Source organism: Pleurodeles waltl, chromosome 1_1 (genome assembly GCF_031143425.1).
Source record: "Pleurodeles waltl isolate 20211129_DDA chromosome 1_1, aPleWal1.hap1.20221129, whole genome shotgun sequence".
NCBI classification, from domain to species: Eukaryota; Metazoa; Chordata; class Amphibia; order Caudata; family Salamandridae; genus Pleurodeles; species Pleurodeles waltl.
Genome location: NC_090436.1, coordinates 177,358,949 through 177,374,912, shown reverse-complemented (window position 1 = coordinate 177,374,912; position 15,964 = coordinate 177,358,949). Strand labels below are relative to the sequence as shown.

General features: G+C 48.5%; 1 protein-coding gene across 4 annotated transcripts in view; it reads left to right on the top strand.

Annotated features, from left to right (window-relative positions):
* The window catches only part of ATP8B1 (ATPase phospholipid transporting 8B1), a 306,728-nt gene that overhangs the window by 121,308 nt on the left and 169,456 nt on the right, over positions 1–15,964 (top strand). For all 4 annotated transcript variants that reach the window (XM_069220066.1, XM_069220071.1, XM_069220080.1 and 1 more), the window contains exon 12: positions 10,665–10,861. In XM_069220066.1, coding sequence (XP_069076167.1) covers positions 10,665–10,861 — 197 coding nt within the window. The remainder of the gene's footprint in view (positions 1–10,664; positions 10,862–15,964) is intronic.

Below are 15,964 nucleotides of genomic sequence, written 5' to 3'. Positions count from 1 at the left end.
TATACTGGTTGAGTTGCTTTTGCGGCAGAAAAAAAAAAGCTATGTGGGATTTCGGTTAGAGCCAAAGCTGCACTCTTCATGCTTGGAAAAAGCAAATTGGTAAGTAGTCTCTCTAAATAACTGGAGTATCATCCACTAAGTACAAGTCTAATGAAAATGTGGGCTGGCAAGTAAGTATTTCATGAAATTAAAACTTTTCAAAGGAATCAATATGTCAGCTACTAAACTATATATGAGTTAGATAAGTGTGAAAATTCTCTCACAAATCACCGAGTGTTAACATACAGTGGTTAGTTAAGGAGAAATAGCTAGCTTTTAGGAAAGCAGAGAAACACTCTTTTGTAATTGAAAACCTTTTAATATGATTCATGAGGACATAGAGAAACAACAAGAAGTATTTCATCAATCTAAAAGATGACACTATGCTGTGTCCCTGAGTTTTAATAAATGCTCTTGTAAATATAGTGACAATATGATTACGTAACTATGAACTTACTATCAGCATTTGGGTCAGTATGAGCAATGGAGATACTGAGTTGTATCATACATATGTGTAGGAAAGTACCATCTTGCCTGGCATGTTACCCCCATTTTTCACTGTATATATGTTGTTTTAGTTGTATGTGTCACTGGGACCCTGTTCTCCAGGGCCCCAGTGCTCATAAGGGTGCCTGAATGTGTTACCTGTGTAGTGACTAACTGTCTCACTGAGTCCTCTGCTAATCAGAACCTCAGTGGTTATGCTCTCTCATTTCTTTCAAATTGTCACTAACAGGCTAGTGACCAATTTTACCCATTTACATTGGCTTACTGGAACACCCTTATAATTCCCTAGTATATGGTACTAAGGTACACAGGGTATTGGGGTTCCAGGAGATCCATATGGGCTGCAGCATTTCTTTTGCCACCCATAGGGAGCTCTGACAATTCTTACACAGGCCTGCCACTGCAGCCTGAGTGAAATAACGTCCACGTTATTTCACAGCCATTTTACACTGCACTTAAGTAACTTATAAGTCACCTATATGTCTAACCTTTACCTGGTAAAGGTTAGGTGCAAAGTTACTTAGTGTGAGGGCACCCTGGCACTAGCCAAGGTGCCCCCACATTGTTCAGGGCCAATTCCCCGGACTTTGTGAGTGCGGGGACACCATTACACGCGTGCACTACATATAGGTCCCTACCTATATGCAGCTTCACAATGGTAACTCCGAATATGGCCATGTAACATGTCTAAGATCATGGAATTGCCCCCTCTATGCCATCCTGGCATTGTTGGCACAATTCCATGATCCCAGTGGTCTGTAGCACAGACCCTGGTACTGCCAAACTGCCTTTCCTGGGGTTTCACTGCAGCTGCTGCTGCTGCCAACCCCTCAGACAGGTTTCTGCCCCCCTGGGGTCAAGCCAGGCTGGTCCCAGGATGGCAGAACAAAGGACTTCCTCTGAGAGAGGGTGTTACACCCTCTCCCTTTGGAAAATGGTGTGAAGGCAGAGGAGGGGTAGCCTTCCCCAGCCTCTGGAAATGCTTTCTTGGGCACAGATGTGCCCAATTCTGCATAAGCCAGTCTACACCGGTTCAGGGGACCCCTTAGCCCTGCTCTGGCGCGAAACTGGACAAAGGAAAGGGGAGTGACCACTCCCCTGACCTGCACCTCCCCTGGGAGGTGTCCAGAGCTCCTCCAGTGTGCTCCAGACCTCTGCCATCTTGGAAACAGAGGTGCTGCTGGCACACTGGACTGCTCTGAGTGGCCAGTGCCACCAGGTGACGTCAGAGACTCCTTCTGATAGGCTCCTTCAGGTGTTGCTAGCCTATCCTCTCTCCTAGGTAGCCAAACCCTCTTTTCTGGCTATTTAGGGTCTCTGTCTCTGGGGAAACTTTAGATAACGAATGCAAGAGCTCATCAGAGTTCCTCTGCATCTCTCTCTTCACCTTCTGCCAAGGAATCGACTGCTGACCGCGCTGGAAGCCTGCAAAACTGCAACAAAGTAGCTAAGACGACTACTGCAACTCTGTAACGCTGATCCTGCCACCTTCTCGACTGTTTTCCTGGTGGTGCATGCTGTGGGGGTAGTCTGCCTCCTCTCTGCACTAGAAGCTCCGAAGAAATCTCCCGTGGGTCGACGGAATCTTCCCCCTGCAACCGCAGGCACCAAAAAGCTGCATTACCGGTCCCTTGGGTCTCCTCTCAGCACGACGAGCGAGGTCCCTCGAATCCAGCAACTCTGTCCAAGTGACTCCCACAGTCCAGTGACTCTTCAGTCCAAGTTTGGTGGAGGTAAGTCCTTGCCTCACCTCGCTAGACTGCATTGCTGGGAACCGCAACTTTTGCAGCTACTCCGGCCCCTGTGCACTTCCGGCGGAAATCCTTTGTGCACAGCCAAGCCTGGGTCCACGGCACTCTAACCTGCATTGCACGACTTTCTAAGTTGGTCTCCGGCGACGTGGGACTCCTTTGTGTAACTTCGGGTGAGCACCGTTTCACACATCCTCGTAGTGCCTGTTTCTGGCACTTCTCCGGGTGCTACCTGCTGCTAAGAGGGCTCCTTGTCTTGCTCGACGTCCCCTCTACCTCCTGGTCCAATTTGCGACCTCCTGGTCCCTCCTGGGCCACAGCAGCATCCAAAAACGCTAACCGCACGATTTGCAGCTAGCAAGGCTTGTTGGCGTTCTTTCGGTGGGAAAACACTTCTGCACGACTCTCCACGGCGAGAGGGATCCGTACACCAAAGGGGAAGTCTCTAGCCCTTTTCGTTCCTGCAGAAACCTCAGCTTCTTCTGTCCAGTAGAAGCTTCTTTGCACCCACAGCTGGCATTTCCTGGGCATATGCCCATCTCCGACTTGCTTGTGACTTTTGGACTTGGTCCCCTTGTTCCACAGGTACCCTAGATTGGAAATCCATCGTTGTTGCGTTGTTGGTTTGTGTCTTTCCTGCATTATTCCTCTATCACGACTTCTGTGTCCTTGGGGGAACTTTAGTGCACTTTGCACTCAATTTTCAGGGTCTTGGGGTGGGCTATTTTTCTAACCCTCACTATTTTCTAATAGTCCCAGCGACCCTCTACAAGGTCACATAGGTTTGGGGTCCATTAGTGGTTCGCATTCCACTTTTGGAGTATATGGTTTGTGTTGCCCCTATCCCTATGTGTCCCCATTGCATCCTATTGTAACTATACATTGTTTGCACTGTTTTCTAAGACTATACTGCATATTTTTGGTATTGTGTACATATATCTTGTGTATATTTCCTATCCTCTCACTGAGGGTACACTCTAAGATACTTTGGCATATTGTCATAAAAATAAAGTAACTTTATTTTTAGTATAACTGTGTATTGTGTTTTCTTATGATATTGTGCAAGTGACACCTGTGGTACTGTAGTAGCTTCACACGTCTCCTAGTTCAGCCTAAGCTGCTCTGCTAAGCTACCATTATCTATCAGCCTATGCTGCTAGACACCCTATACACTAATAAGGGATAACTGGGCCTGGTGCAAGGTGCAAGTACCCCTTGGTACTCACTACAAGCCAGTCCAGCCTCCTACAATATGGCATAAGGTTTAGGAGCAAAACTCGTAACTCAGATTTCTTATCTAAGGAATCATTACAAGTTAAAGTAGCCTGAATGATCACAGAGTATTTAATTTGCGTATGGGTATTGGATGTTAGCCTTGTTTTTAACTTGATAAAAAACAGTTAACCAAATCTTAAAAGGGTAGATATATCAGTAGAGATCCAGGATAGGTTGCAGTACATCATTCAATAATGTAAAAAATAGAGAATGACACCCAGTGCGCAAGGGTTGGCGAGATGCTCTTAATCAGTGCATACATTTTGAAAATTAATCAATGCATTCTAAAAGAAAATATAAGTTGGCACACCACCAGGCTGGAAGGATCAGTGGGACTAACCAGGATTACAGACACCATTCGTTTGTGCATTTTGAATCTTTCAGTACTTAGGCAGATATGCTAGGACAGACACCTGGTCATCCTTTTGGTGACCCTTGCCTCCGAGAACCTGAGGGATCCTTGGTTCCTTGCACAGGTGGTTAGTGAAGAGGAATAGTCTTAACTGAGGACAGGAGGAGGCAGGATGGTAAAAATGTCTCTGTTTAAGATATGTTTAGCATGGCAAAAGAGAAAGGTTTGTGGAGAGTGAAGTAGCGCCCAAGATTGAGCATTAAGTAATGCTTAATGTCCAGCAGGTTTACAGTAGACATAGTGACAATGGGGTAGAAAAAGAACCATTTCCTCGATGTATTGCTAATCACACATTCATACTATGGGGGTGGCATGGGGGGGGACGCTCATCCTAAGAGCCACGTCTTGAGGTTCTTCCTGAAGATGGTGAGCGACGGGCTTTGTCTGAGGTGCAGGAGGAGGTTGTTCCGGCTCTTTACGCTCTTTACTGCTATGTAGGTGAAGGATGTTCCTCCACCGGTAGTTTCGCAGATGTAAAGGAAGGTGGCCAGGGCCCACACGGAATCACCATCATATCCTACACAGACGACACCCTGCTCATCATCTCCCTCACCAGGAACCCCACCACCACCACCAAGATCAACCTCCACGCCGGACTCCTAGACCCTGCCAAATGGATGACAGCAAGCCACCTCAAACTAAACTCCAACAAAACCGAAACCATTATCTTCGGCCCCAACAAAACAATATGGGATGACAACTGGTGGCCCACCACCCTAGGATCACTGCCAACACCCTCCACCCACGCACGCAACCTCGTCGTCATCTTAGATTCTTCTCTCTCCATGACCCAGCAAATCAACTCGATCACCTCCTCCTGCTTCAACACCCTCTGCATGCTGCGAAAAACCTTCAAATGCATACCCATAGAAACCAGAAAGACAGTCACCCATGCACTCATCAGCAGCAGGCTAGACTACGGAAACACCCTCTACACTGGCACCTCAGTCAAGCTTCAGCAGAAACTCCAGAGGATCCAAAACGCAGCTGCACGCCACACCCTGAACCTCCCATGCCATGAACACATCTCCGCCCACCTCAGATCCCTCCACTGGTTTCCTATCGACAAAAGGGTCATCTTCAAAGTCCTCATCCACGCACACAAATCCCTCCACAACACTGGACTAGCCTACCTCAACAAAAGAGTGAACTTCCACATTCCCACTGGCCACCTCCACTCCGCTGACCTCGCCACAGTTCCTCGCATCCAATGCACCACCCCTGGAGGCAGGTCCTTCTCCTACCTCGCCCCCAAAACCTGGAACTCCCTCCCCACCAACCTCCGCAAGACCCAGGACCTCCTGTCTTTCAGAAAACACCTCAAGACATGGCTTTTCGAACAGTAAAACGGCAGCCCCCCCCATCGCCCAGCGCCTTGAGACCCTAACGGGTGACTATCCCTCTCTATAAATTTTTTGATTGATTGATCTGGTGGGGGTTTGGAGGGAGACGCATTGGTTCAGGTAGGCTGGTCCTGCGATCTGTATGGCCTTATACGTGTGGGTGAATAGCTTGAAGCTGATTCTGTTCTCGACCGGTAGCCAGTGGAGGGCCCTCAGGTGTTGTGAGATGTGTTCTCGCGCGGGAGATCCAGAATGAGTCTGGCTGCAGCGTTCTAGATGAGTTGTACGTTTTTGATGTTTCTAGTTGAGGTGCTAGCATAGAGGGCATTGCCGTAGTTGAGCTTGCTAGTGACTACGGTGTGGGTGACTGTCCTGCAACAGTCTGCTGGGATCCATCTGAAGTTTGTGGAGTGTTTGCCAGCAGGAGGAGGTGACGGAGTTTACCTGGCGAGTCGTGGTTAGAGAGGAGTCAAGGATGATTCCTAGGTTGTGTGCATGCTCAGTCGGTGCTGGGGGGGGGGGGGGAGGGGAGCGCTGAGGGATGTGGGCCATCAGGAGGTGTCCCAAGCTGAGGTGGCGTTTCTGAAGATGATGAGCTCAGTCTTGTCTGAGTTGAGCTTGAGGCAGCTTTCTCTCATCCAGATGCTAACAGCTTTCATTTCTGAGTGGAAGTTCCTTTTGGCCATGTCCGGGTCTTCAGTGAAGGAAATGAGTTGTGTGTCACCAGCATATGACACAATGTTCATACAGTGGCATCTGACGATAGCAGTAAGAGGGACCATGTATACGTTGAACAGTGTGGGACTCAGTGAGGATTCTTGGGGACTCTGCGGTTGACTCCTGTGGGTCTGGAAGTGTAGGGTGGAAGTCTGACCCTCTGCATCCTCCGGAGAGGAAGGTGTGGATCCATTTCAGGATTCTTACACAGATTCCTATGTCGTGGAGTTTGGTGCGCAGAGTGCTGTGGGAGACAGTATTGAATGCTGCTGAGAGGTCGAGGAGAATGAGCGCTGCAGTGTGACCACGGTCTGGAGTAATCGGATATCGTTGGTGGCTGCCAGGAGGGCTGTCTGTGCTGTGGTTGCTGTGGAAGCCAGACTGGGAGCTGTCCAATGAGTTCTCTCAAATTCCGTAGTTGATTGCTTTCTCCAGTACTTTGGCGGGGTAGGGTAGCAGCGTGATGGGCCAGAAATTCTTTAGTTGTGAATGGTCGGCCAGAGGGCATATTACAGCGTGTTTCCAGTCCTCGGGGAAGGTGCCAGTGTTGATGGAGCAGTTGATTGTGTTCTGGAGCTCGGGGCGATGGATGCACTGGCTCTGATGTATATGTGGTGCGGGCAGGGGTCTGTGGGGGCTCCGAAGTGGGTGCTGTTCATGATGCTGACTGTTTCCTCTGTGGTGAGTGTGGACCAGCCGTGGATGGTATAGATGGGTTCTGGGGCGGTCGGTCGATCACAGGTTCCGGTGCCAGGATTTTCCAGGAGGAAGCAGTCGTAGATGTCCTGGATCTTGTGGTGGAAAAAGGTGGCGAGTTTGTTGCAGAGGTCCTGTGACGGGGGATGCGGGTGGCTTCTGAGGGGGATCTGTGAACTCGTTGATGAGTGAGAAGAGTTTTTTAGAGTTGTGTGAGAAGGAGTTGATGCACTCCCGGAGTGCGTCCTTAGATGCGTTCTTGATTTTTCGTCTGTGGGCGGCAGTTGTGGCTCTGAATAAGGTGAGGTCTTTGCTGAATTGGCTGTTCCTCCATTTTTTCTCTAAACGTCTGCGAGTACTTTGTGATTCTTGGAGTTCGGTGGTGAACCAGCTGGCTTTCTTAGGTACACGTTTGGCTGATGTCAGCTGGAGGGGGTGGGGGTAGAGTGTCTGCGCATTCAGTGATCCATGAATTGAGATTGTGCGCTGTGTTGGCGACATCAGAGGGAGGGTTTTGGAGAGGGATAAAGTGAGTTGCTCATTGATGATTTCCTTTGGGGGGCTCCTGGGAGGTGTGGGTGCGGTGATTGTGAATTGTATGCAGCGGTGGTCGGTCCAGTCTGGGGTGGAGATGGTCTTGATGGTGATCTGGTTGGTGAAAATGGGGTCCAGTGTGTGTCCTGCGATGTGTGTGGGTCTCATCTTTGTGTTTCAACACCCTCTGCATGCTCCGCAAGATCTTCAGATGGATCTCCACCAAAATCAGAAGGACGGTCACCCACACCCTCATCAGCAGCAGACTGGGCTACGGCAACGCACTCTACGCGGGAACAACAGCCAAGCGCCAGAAGAAACTGCAACGAATACAGAACGCCTCTGCACGCCTTATCCTCAACATCTCACGCTGCTACCACATCTCAGCCCACCTCAGAGATCTACACTGGCTTCCCGTCAACAAGAGGATTACCTTCAAACTCCTCATCCACACCCACAAAGCCCTCCACAACGCAGGACCTGCGTACCTCAACGAGCGACTCACCTTCCACGCTCCCATCTGCCAACTCCGCTCCGCCAACCTCGCCCTCGTCACCGTTCCTGGCATCCATCAAACTACAGCCGGCAGCAGATCCTTCTCCCACCTTGCCAGCAAGACCTAGAACTCCTCTCCCGTTCACCTACGACAGACCCAGAACCTCCTGACCGTCAGGAAACACCTCAAGACCTGGCTATTCGAGCACTAGCAATCCTTCCCTCTCCCCCTCAGCCCCTTGAGACCCTAGCGGGTGAGTAGCACGCTTTACAAATGATTGATTGATTCATTGGGTGCAGAGACCAGCTGTCTGAGGCCAAGGGTAGCGAGGTTGTTGAGTAGAGAAGTCGTTTCTGGATCAGCATGGTACTCGAGGTGGAAATTCAGGTCCAGAGGAGGAGGTAGTAGTCTGATGCCAGGGCTTGGGTGGTAGCGATGTCTACAAGGTCATCTAGGAAAGCAGGGCGGGGACGGGTGGCCTGTACACCAGGGTGCCACGGATGGGGGAGTTGTGGTTGGAGTGGACCAGGAAATGAAGGTGTTTCTAGGTGGTGCATTGTTCTTCTGGGATGGCCTTGACACGTAGTGAGGACTTGTGTACGATGGCGAGTCCTCTGCCCGGGTGGGAGGTCCGGTCGCTCCTTAGGATGCTGGATCTGTCAGGAATGTCAAAGGCAATTGCTGGTCCCGAGGTAGGGTTGGCCCAGGTCTCGGTAAGGAAGGTGATGTCCGGTTGGGTGGTGTCGATCAAATCCCAGAGTTCGGTGGCGTGTTTGTGGAGGGAGTGGAAGTTGAGGAGCAAGCAGTTGATGGGAGTTTGGAGGTTGTTGGTATATTTGTGTGCGGAGAGTACCTTCAGCTTGTTGAGGCTGGCGCTGAAGTTGCAGTTCATGCAGGTGAAAGGTCTGTTGGGGAGATGATGCAGCAATTGCTGAGGCGTCCTGTCTTGAGGCAGAGGAGGGTCTCGGAGTCGTAACGGAGGCAGGCCAGGGGGTGGTTTAATGGAGAGCCAGGGTTCCTGATGCTGGGCGTGGACAGACGCAGACGGGCTTGTCTTAGGTGCCCCAGCAGCGTGGCTGTGCTGCGGCTGCCATAAATAAGGGGTGGGGGGAGCAATCAGCTGGGAGGTGGGAGGGCGGAAAAGGTGCTTCACGGGGGGCAAGGGGGCAAAGGCAAAGGAAAATAAAAGGAAAGGTATGAGAATAAAGGCAGAAAAACAAAATTGAAAGAGCGACAGAGAGAAATACTTACTTGTGATGGCCATCTGACCACCAGGGATGAGGTGCAGGGATGAGCCTGTGTGTGGAGGAGGGCCTTGAACTGAGAGTCGGGAGACTCTCAGTTCGTCCCAGGCAAAAGGCAGAGGCAGCAGCAGCCAGAGGAGCTGGGAAGGGCAGCAGACGCTGACCAGGAGGTCAGTGCAGTTCCCCTCTCACAGTGCTGCGGCTGCTATTAAGAAGGGGAGGGGGCAGGGGGAGTGGTCAGGAGGGAGGCGGAAAGGGGAGAAAGGTGCCTTACGATGTAGGGGGCGGAGGACAAGAGCAGAGAAAGGAAAATAAAAGGAAAAATGAGACAGAAAAAAAGGCAGAAAAAGCAAGAGTGAAAGAGCGACAGAGAGAAATACTTGTGATGACCACCAGGGATGAGGCGCAGGAACGAGCCTGGGGGTGGAGGCGACTCTCCGTTCATCCCAGGCAAAAGGCAGAGGCGGCAGCAGACAGAGGAGCTGGGGAGGGCAGCAGATGCTGACCAGCATGGCACAAATACACGTATTGCCATGAGAATGGTTTGACAGCCAGCCTAGCTGACCCCTCCGCAGCCTTACTTGTCCATTCCATTATATCTTCATGAAGGAAGGCACTTTGAATGGTTTCTTCTTGAATAATTTGCAAAACTCATACGTGCAGCATTTACTTTTGTCAATTTTTTGCTATGCTTAGTTTAATAAAATACAAACAAACTTAAAAACTACAATGTTGTGTAACAGTTGAAGTGACAAAATGTTGCTTTTACATGTATAAAGTTGTGTTTATGAAATGTCACAATTTTCCCTAATAAGGCAAACACTATGAAAGACATTGAGGTTTCGTATGAGTTTGAAACTACGCTTGCCCTGAACTGATGAAGTATCCAATGTTCCATATATTTTACTCCAGCTCTGTGTTGTATAATTTCTTTGGTTTTTTGTTGAGCCCACCCTCACTTCACACCTAAGGCGCGGAGGTTGCAGGATCTTTGATGTCTGGATAACCTAATAATTTATGGTTATATATTACTGCATGACCCGAGAAAAAGAATATTGCAGCTTTGCATATATCTCATTATTTAACTTCTTTAGTGTTAATATAAACTGAAGTATGCATTTGAACATTATCCTTAAAGTAACAGCTTTTTGCTGTTTAGTTTCTGATTAAACATTTCTCATTAACAAATAGGACACAATACGCAGGTCTTAATTAACAATGAAACAATCATGGAATAATTTCCCATAACCGTACAAATGTATCCAACATTACAGGATGGAAAATCAAGGATCTAATTCCCATTATTACTAACCGCTTTGGGGGTTGCATCAGTAGTGGTGCATAACATGTACCTACTGCACAACAACATTGTTACAAGTAACAGTAAAACTAATTTAAAAAAGGTGCTGTTGTCTTAAAAAACAAAAATCACATAACTGCAATCAGGGAAAGCAATACAGGGGTAGGTGGGTTGAGGCACATGCCATATATTGTATGACAAAGTTAGAATTAAACATGAAGGTCAATATTTTTTTTATTTATTTATTTTTTATTTAATTGTTTATAAAATCTGATTAACTTTTGATCATTTTAAAATATCACTCATTCCTACTGCTGACTTGCTTAACAATTGTAACCATTTTCTTGCAGATTTTTATACTCCTGATCCTTGCTTCTGCTGGCCTCGCAATTGGAAATTCATTCTGGGAAGCTCAGATTGGCAACTATACTCTGTCATGGTACCTTTATGATGGACAGACGTATAGCTCATCCTACCGTGGCTTCCTTGCATTTTGGGGCTACATTATTGTGTTGAACACAATGGTTCCTATTTCCCTTTATGTGAGGTAAATACAGCTTATCAGTTTTTCAAAATAATTAATTTTGACACCTTGGGAAAATATATGAAATAAATAAATGGTGACAAATCAAGAGTATTTACTAAAAGAGGTAGCAGAAAATGAAACATCAGTTTGACATACCATAATCATCCAGGCTAATGTCTACTCTTCATGTCCTGGTATTGAGATTAACACTCCTTTACAGCTTATTGTTTACTCCTGCATTCACAACACTTGCCATACTTTCCCTTTCCCACCTCATTCCCTTCTCCTTTTAATCAACCAACTTGGTATTATCCATTAACATTTACATCTGCAACTTCCACCATTTCTCAAAATACTGTCTGCTCTCACCTCATTGTCAGGTTATATACCTCTAGTATGATGCTACCTTCCTCCTATTCAAATGCTGCCTACCACGCAAAATCACATGCATCCCTCTAACCTGTTCTGGAGAACTTGGAAAGACCATCCCATTTTCTTCCAAACCTAATTTTCACTCAGTCCCATCACCTTATGCACACTTACTCTGTGTCCTCTCTCTTTATTCTTTCGTATCCCTTTTTTCTTCCACCTACTTTCTTCCCACCATTCACCAGCCTCCATGGAACAAGCTTAGCCCTATCATTTCCGATAATATAGTACTCTACCCCTTCTTTTCAGCTGTCCTCACATTCCAACTATCATGCAACCTGTTTTTATGGTGCAATTACTTAGCTTATTGGTATGTTTAGAAGTCCCATCAGTCTGCAGATTGTACAAAGAGATTACACTCCACAGCTTCTCAAGGGAGCTTGTATTTTATATGCGAACCTTTTCTCATCTTGCAAACAGCCCCTGCTTCCCCTGGATCATCTTTTAACCATGTGTCCACATCCAGTTTTCTGTTTATTTCCAATGTTCTATTTTTACAATCAGAAAAAAAGTTCCACCTACTCAGAAACATTATCTATCCCTGAACACCATTTTTTCTCTTTTTATGTATGTCTGTAGGAAACTGGCTATCTAAGTATAAACCAATATAGGTTTACACCATGTGTCCAGACGACCCTTATTGGTTTACAGGGCTTAAATTAAGAATCAGAAAGGTCTTTGTAACAAGGATACCAGATGAAAGCCTGAGCCCAGCTGCACGATTGCCTTGAAGGTGTAGGTAGAAGGTGACATATTGAGAAAGTCAGTTCAGATTTTCTTGGCGTACTGCAGGAGTTGACTCAGACATGCCTCAAAAGCTTCCTGCGCTTTGTGGAAGGAGACAAAGCCACACTAGGATTTAAGTCTCCCAGTATATAGCATTACCCCCATTGGAAAGTTTTTTTGTTGTTGTTTTTTTTTAGTTTTTTTTTAAACACTATTGGTATTTCAAATGCTAAACATTTTTATTCACAATGCCATTACAGATTACGCGGCCATACTGTACACCATTCAGTGGCGTCATTAGGTAACTGTTTCATACATTATAATTCCACCAACTCAGAATGACCTTTTGTTTTACAATTCTATATTCAAGCACAGTAGTTCATGGTGCAGGCTTCTTAGGAGCCACAAAGTCGGGTGGCATGATTGTGAGACGGGGAGTCAGCTTTCACCAATTACAACTCTTTGAACCCGTATAACAGCCCTCCCATAGTACAGCAAGTACCAATGCAACCATGTAACTTGCCCAGAAAAGCCAAACTTGATTGCATGATGTGCGAGTGCAATTGCCAAGCTGCAGCGCTGTGCATTCCTTAGTGTAGCCCCCCCACCCCTCTGTGACAGTGTGTCACCAAGGTGGCAAGGCGGTGACGCAAGGGGGTTCATTAAGGAGGTCCATACCAGGTGTGTGAATCTACAGGGGGAATTGAAAGTGTGTGTTTGTCATACCTCTAACCCTCAAGTATTAGAGGTCTATCAGGGCCCTCGTCTACGACCGCGTCTAGGGTTTCCCAGGCATCCACCACTTCTGGCCACAAGGGGGCTATCGGTCTGCGTCTCAGTCCTCTCATCTCTTCCCTCTGTAGTGCCCTGTCCTCTGGCCTCGCCCAGCGTGTGACATCTGCTACCTATGTGTCCAGTCTAGGCCTGTTTTTATTTTTCCAGGCGATCGCCAGTCTTCTGCGTGCTAACCCCAATGCCAGGTCGGCTAACCTGCTCCCCACCTTTTTTGGAGGGGGCCTATCCAAGAGCCCCAATTAACATACAGCCAGTCCGTTATCCATTTGCTTGTGTAATGTACTGTTGAGCCGTGCAAGGACTCCCCCCTGCCCCCAATAGTGTCTTAATGTCGGGCATTCCCAGGTCATGTGACAAAACTCAGCATCAATCAATTGGCATCGAGGACATATCCCTGACATCACGCCATATATCAGATTCATTCTATGTAGAGTGAGGTAGGTCCTATGGACGTAGTTGTATTGAATGTACTTCAGGCGTGTGTTTCGGGAGACCTTGTGTGCATATGCTAGGGTCCGGATCCATTCGGCATCTGTCATGTTTCTGCCTATGTCTGTATCCCAATTATGTCGCAGCCCCCCCAGCGGCTGGTCATTCATCCCATTCAGTGCTCTGTAAATCTACGTGACCAGGTGTGATTTACCCCCCACCCCCGCACCCTCCACACAATAGCCAACATGGTCTGGAAGATTGCAGCCGTGTGAGGCTCGTTGTTTCAGTCACCCTACATATCTTTCAGGGCTTGTGTAATGGCTTTGTATGTTACGAATTGACCAGTGGGTAGGCCTGTCTGTTCCGTCAAATCCCCGAAAGGGATCAGCATCCCTCCTTGATAGCAGTCCCCCACAGTCTTTATCCCCACGTCTGTCCAGGGTTTTTAGCTGTCCAGGTGTAAATGAGGAACAGGGTTCACCAAGCAGAATTCCAATTAGGGGGAGGGCCGGAGAGAAAGGGGCACTCGTGCGTGTTCTCTTAAGGGCCCTACGCCAGGCAGCCAAGGCACACCAGTAAGTTTGGTCTGGGGGAAGGGTTGCTTTCCACGGAGTAGTCGGGCCAGGAATCCTTCCCCCTGTGTAGACTCTCCCTCCAGGGTGGTCGCCGATACATCCTGCCCATTAAGCCATTGTACCAGCCACTGAAGTTGGACTGCCAGGTAATACAGACAGCTCAAAGGCGTGTGCTCCAAGTCCGCCCTCTGCAGGGGAGAGGCCGAGCATCGTCAGTGCCACCTGCTGTCGCCCCTTGTCCCACACTAACACTTGTAGGAGTGCATCCAGGGTTCGAAACCATGACACTGGGTTGGTCAGCGGTAGATTAGCAAAGTGATAAAGGAGTTTGGGAAGCAGCACCGTCTTGGAAAGTGTGCCCCTATGCCATAGTGGGGAGCCTTAACAAGCACCAGAAAGCTACTGCAGCCCTCAGTGCCTGGCATGCTCCACCCTGATTGCCTTCTCGAAGATCTCTCAGGTCATGATAGATCTGGATTCCCAGATATCAAAATGTTCGGGGCCAGAGTACATTCTCCGGGCAAGAGAATGGGCATGGCATCCCTTCGGTCATTGAAAAGATGCACGTCTTCCACCTGTTGAGCAGTAGGCCCGAGTGCCTACCGAAGTCCTCCAACATCTGGAGCACCTGGGGCAGCACTGCATTGCCATTCTGTAAATAAATAAGAAGATCATCTTCGTAAAGGGAAATAATGTGTGGGGTTCCTCGTCTGATCACACCCCACACTCGGCCCATGGCCCCAAAACCCTCCGCCAGCGGTTCTAAAGCTATGGCAAACAGAAAGGGTGAGAGTGGGCAACCTTGTCTAGTCCCCCTGCAGATCTCATAACTGCTTGAAATCGTGCGCCCAGCCTTTACTCCTGCTGTAGGGCAGGTGTAAAGTAGGTTGACCCATCTCACCCTTCTAGGCCCCATGCGCATCATCACCACCTCAAGGTATCAAAGGCCTTTTCCAGGTCCACCGATACTATCACTGCTGCTGTGTCTGGGGGGTGCAAGTAGTCATGAAGCAAGAAGTAGAGTATAGTTGGGATCGGTGGGCGTTTCTCCAGTGTCTGCATTGTCGGTTTGAGCAGGCTATGGTCCGACACTGTGCAACCCAGATATTTGGTGTGTAGGACAGCACCGCTGAGGCCAGCAGAGCAGATCATATGATTCATCCTAGTATGTACTTGGTAGAGGGGAGAGTAGTATGAGAATTCCCTACTGTGGGGGTTTTGTGTCTGCCATGCATCCCCCTTATCCCACCTAGCCATCCACTGCGGCAGTCCCTTTGCCACCCTAATAGCTGCAGCTCCCTGCATTTGGAGGGTGGAGCGTTCCCAGTCTGGATCTGTGATGCTATTGAAATCCCATCCCCCCCACCCCAAACCGCTCAGGAGGTAGGGACCATCTGATTACCTAGCCATTTCGTCGAAGAGTGTATGTAGGAAGGATATCTGGTCCTGGTTGGGGGCGTATATGCTCCCCAGAACGATCACTATACATCAGAGGTGTCCCTCCACCAAGACAGAACAGCTCCTGATCTCTTTGTCAGCATCTACTGAAATGGCCTCAAAGGGCACTTCTACCCGCACCCATACCATTGCTCCCCGTGCATACACGGAATAGGTGGGCATTAACAATAACTGAAATAATAAAACCCCAATTCCCTGTCCCCAGGTCAGTCTGGCATCGGCCGACCGCCCAAACCAGTGAAGTCTATCTTTGGCATTCTATCATCATCACCCTTCTGGAGCAATCCAAAGGCGAGAAGGGGGGGGGGGGGGTGAACAAGCCGTGGGCCTACAGTAGAGCATCAGGTGTGTCCAGACCAGCCTGCTTTTGAGCTGCTGCTCCCTGTAAAAGTCTTTTTCAGGCAGAAATGGGAGGTGCCCCCTATTGAATGATGTCTTCTGCTGTTTGGGGTGTCACACGAGGGAGTTCTTCCAGCACGCTAGTGACCGATTCAAGAGCGGAGGTATCCTCCGTCTCGCAGGTGTCAAAGAGAAAGTTTCTTTCCTTAACTGAGGTGGGTGACTCTGTCAGAAATGCTGCAGCCTGGCTGGCAGCTTGTTTCTCCTGGTTTGGCTGTAGTTGTGTTAGCCTCGTCACTCGTTCGGTATGATGTTGGTCCTTTGAGCGGTCTCTCTTTCTTCGACGTCTAGGTGTAGTGGGCTCATTCAT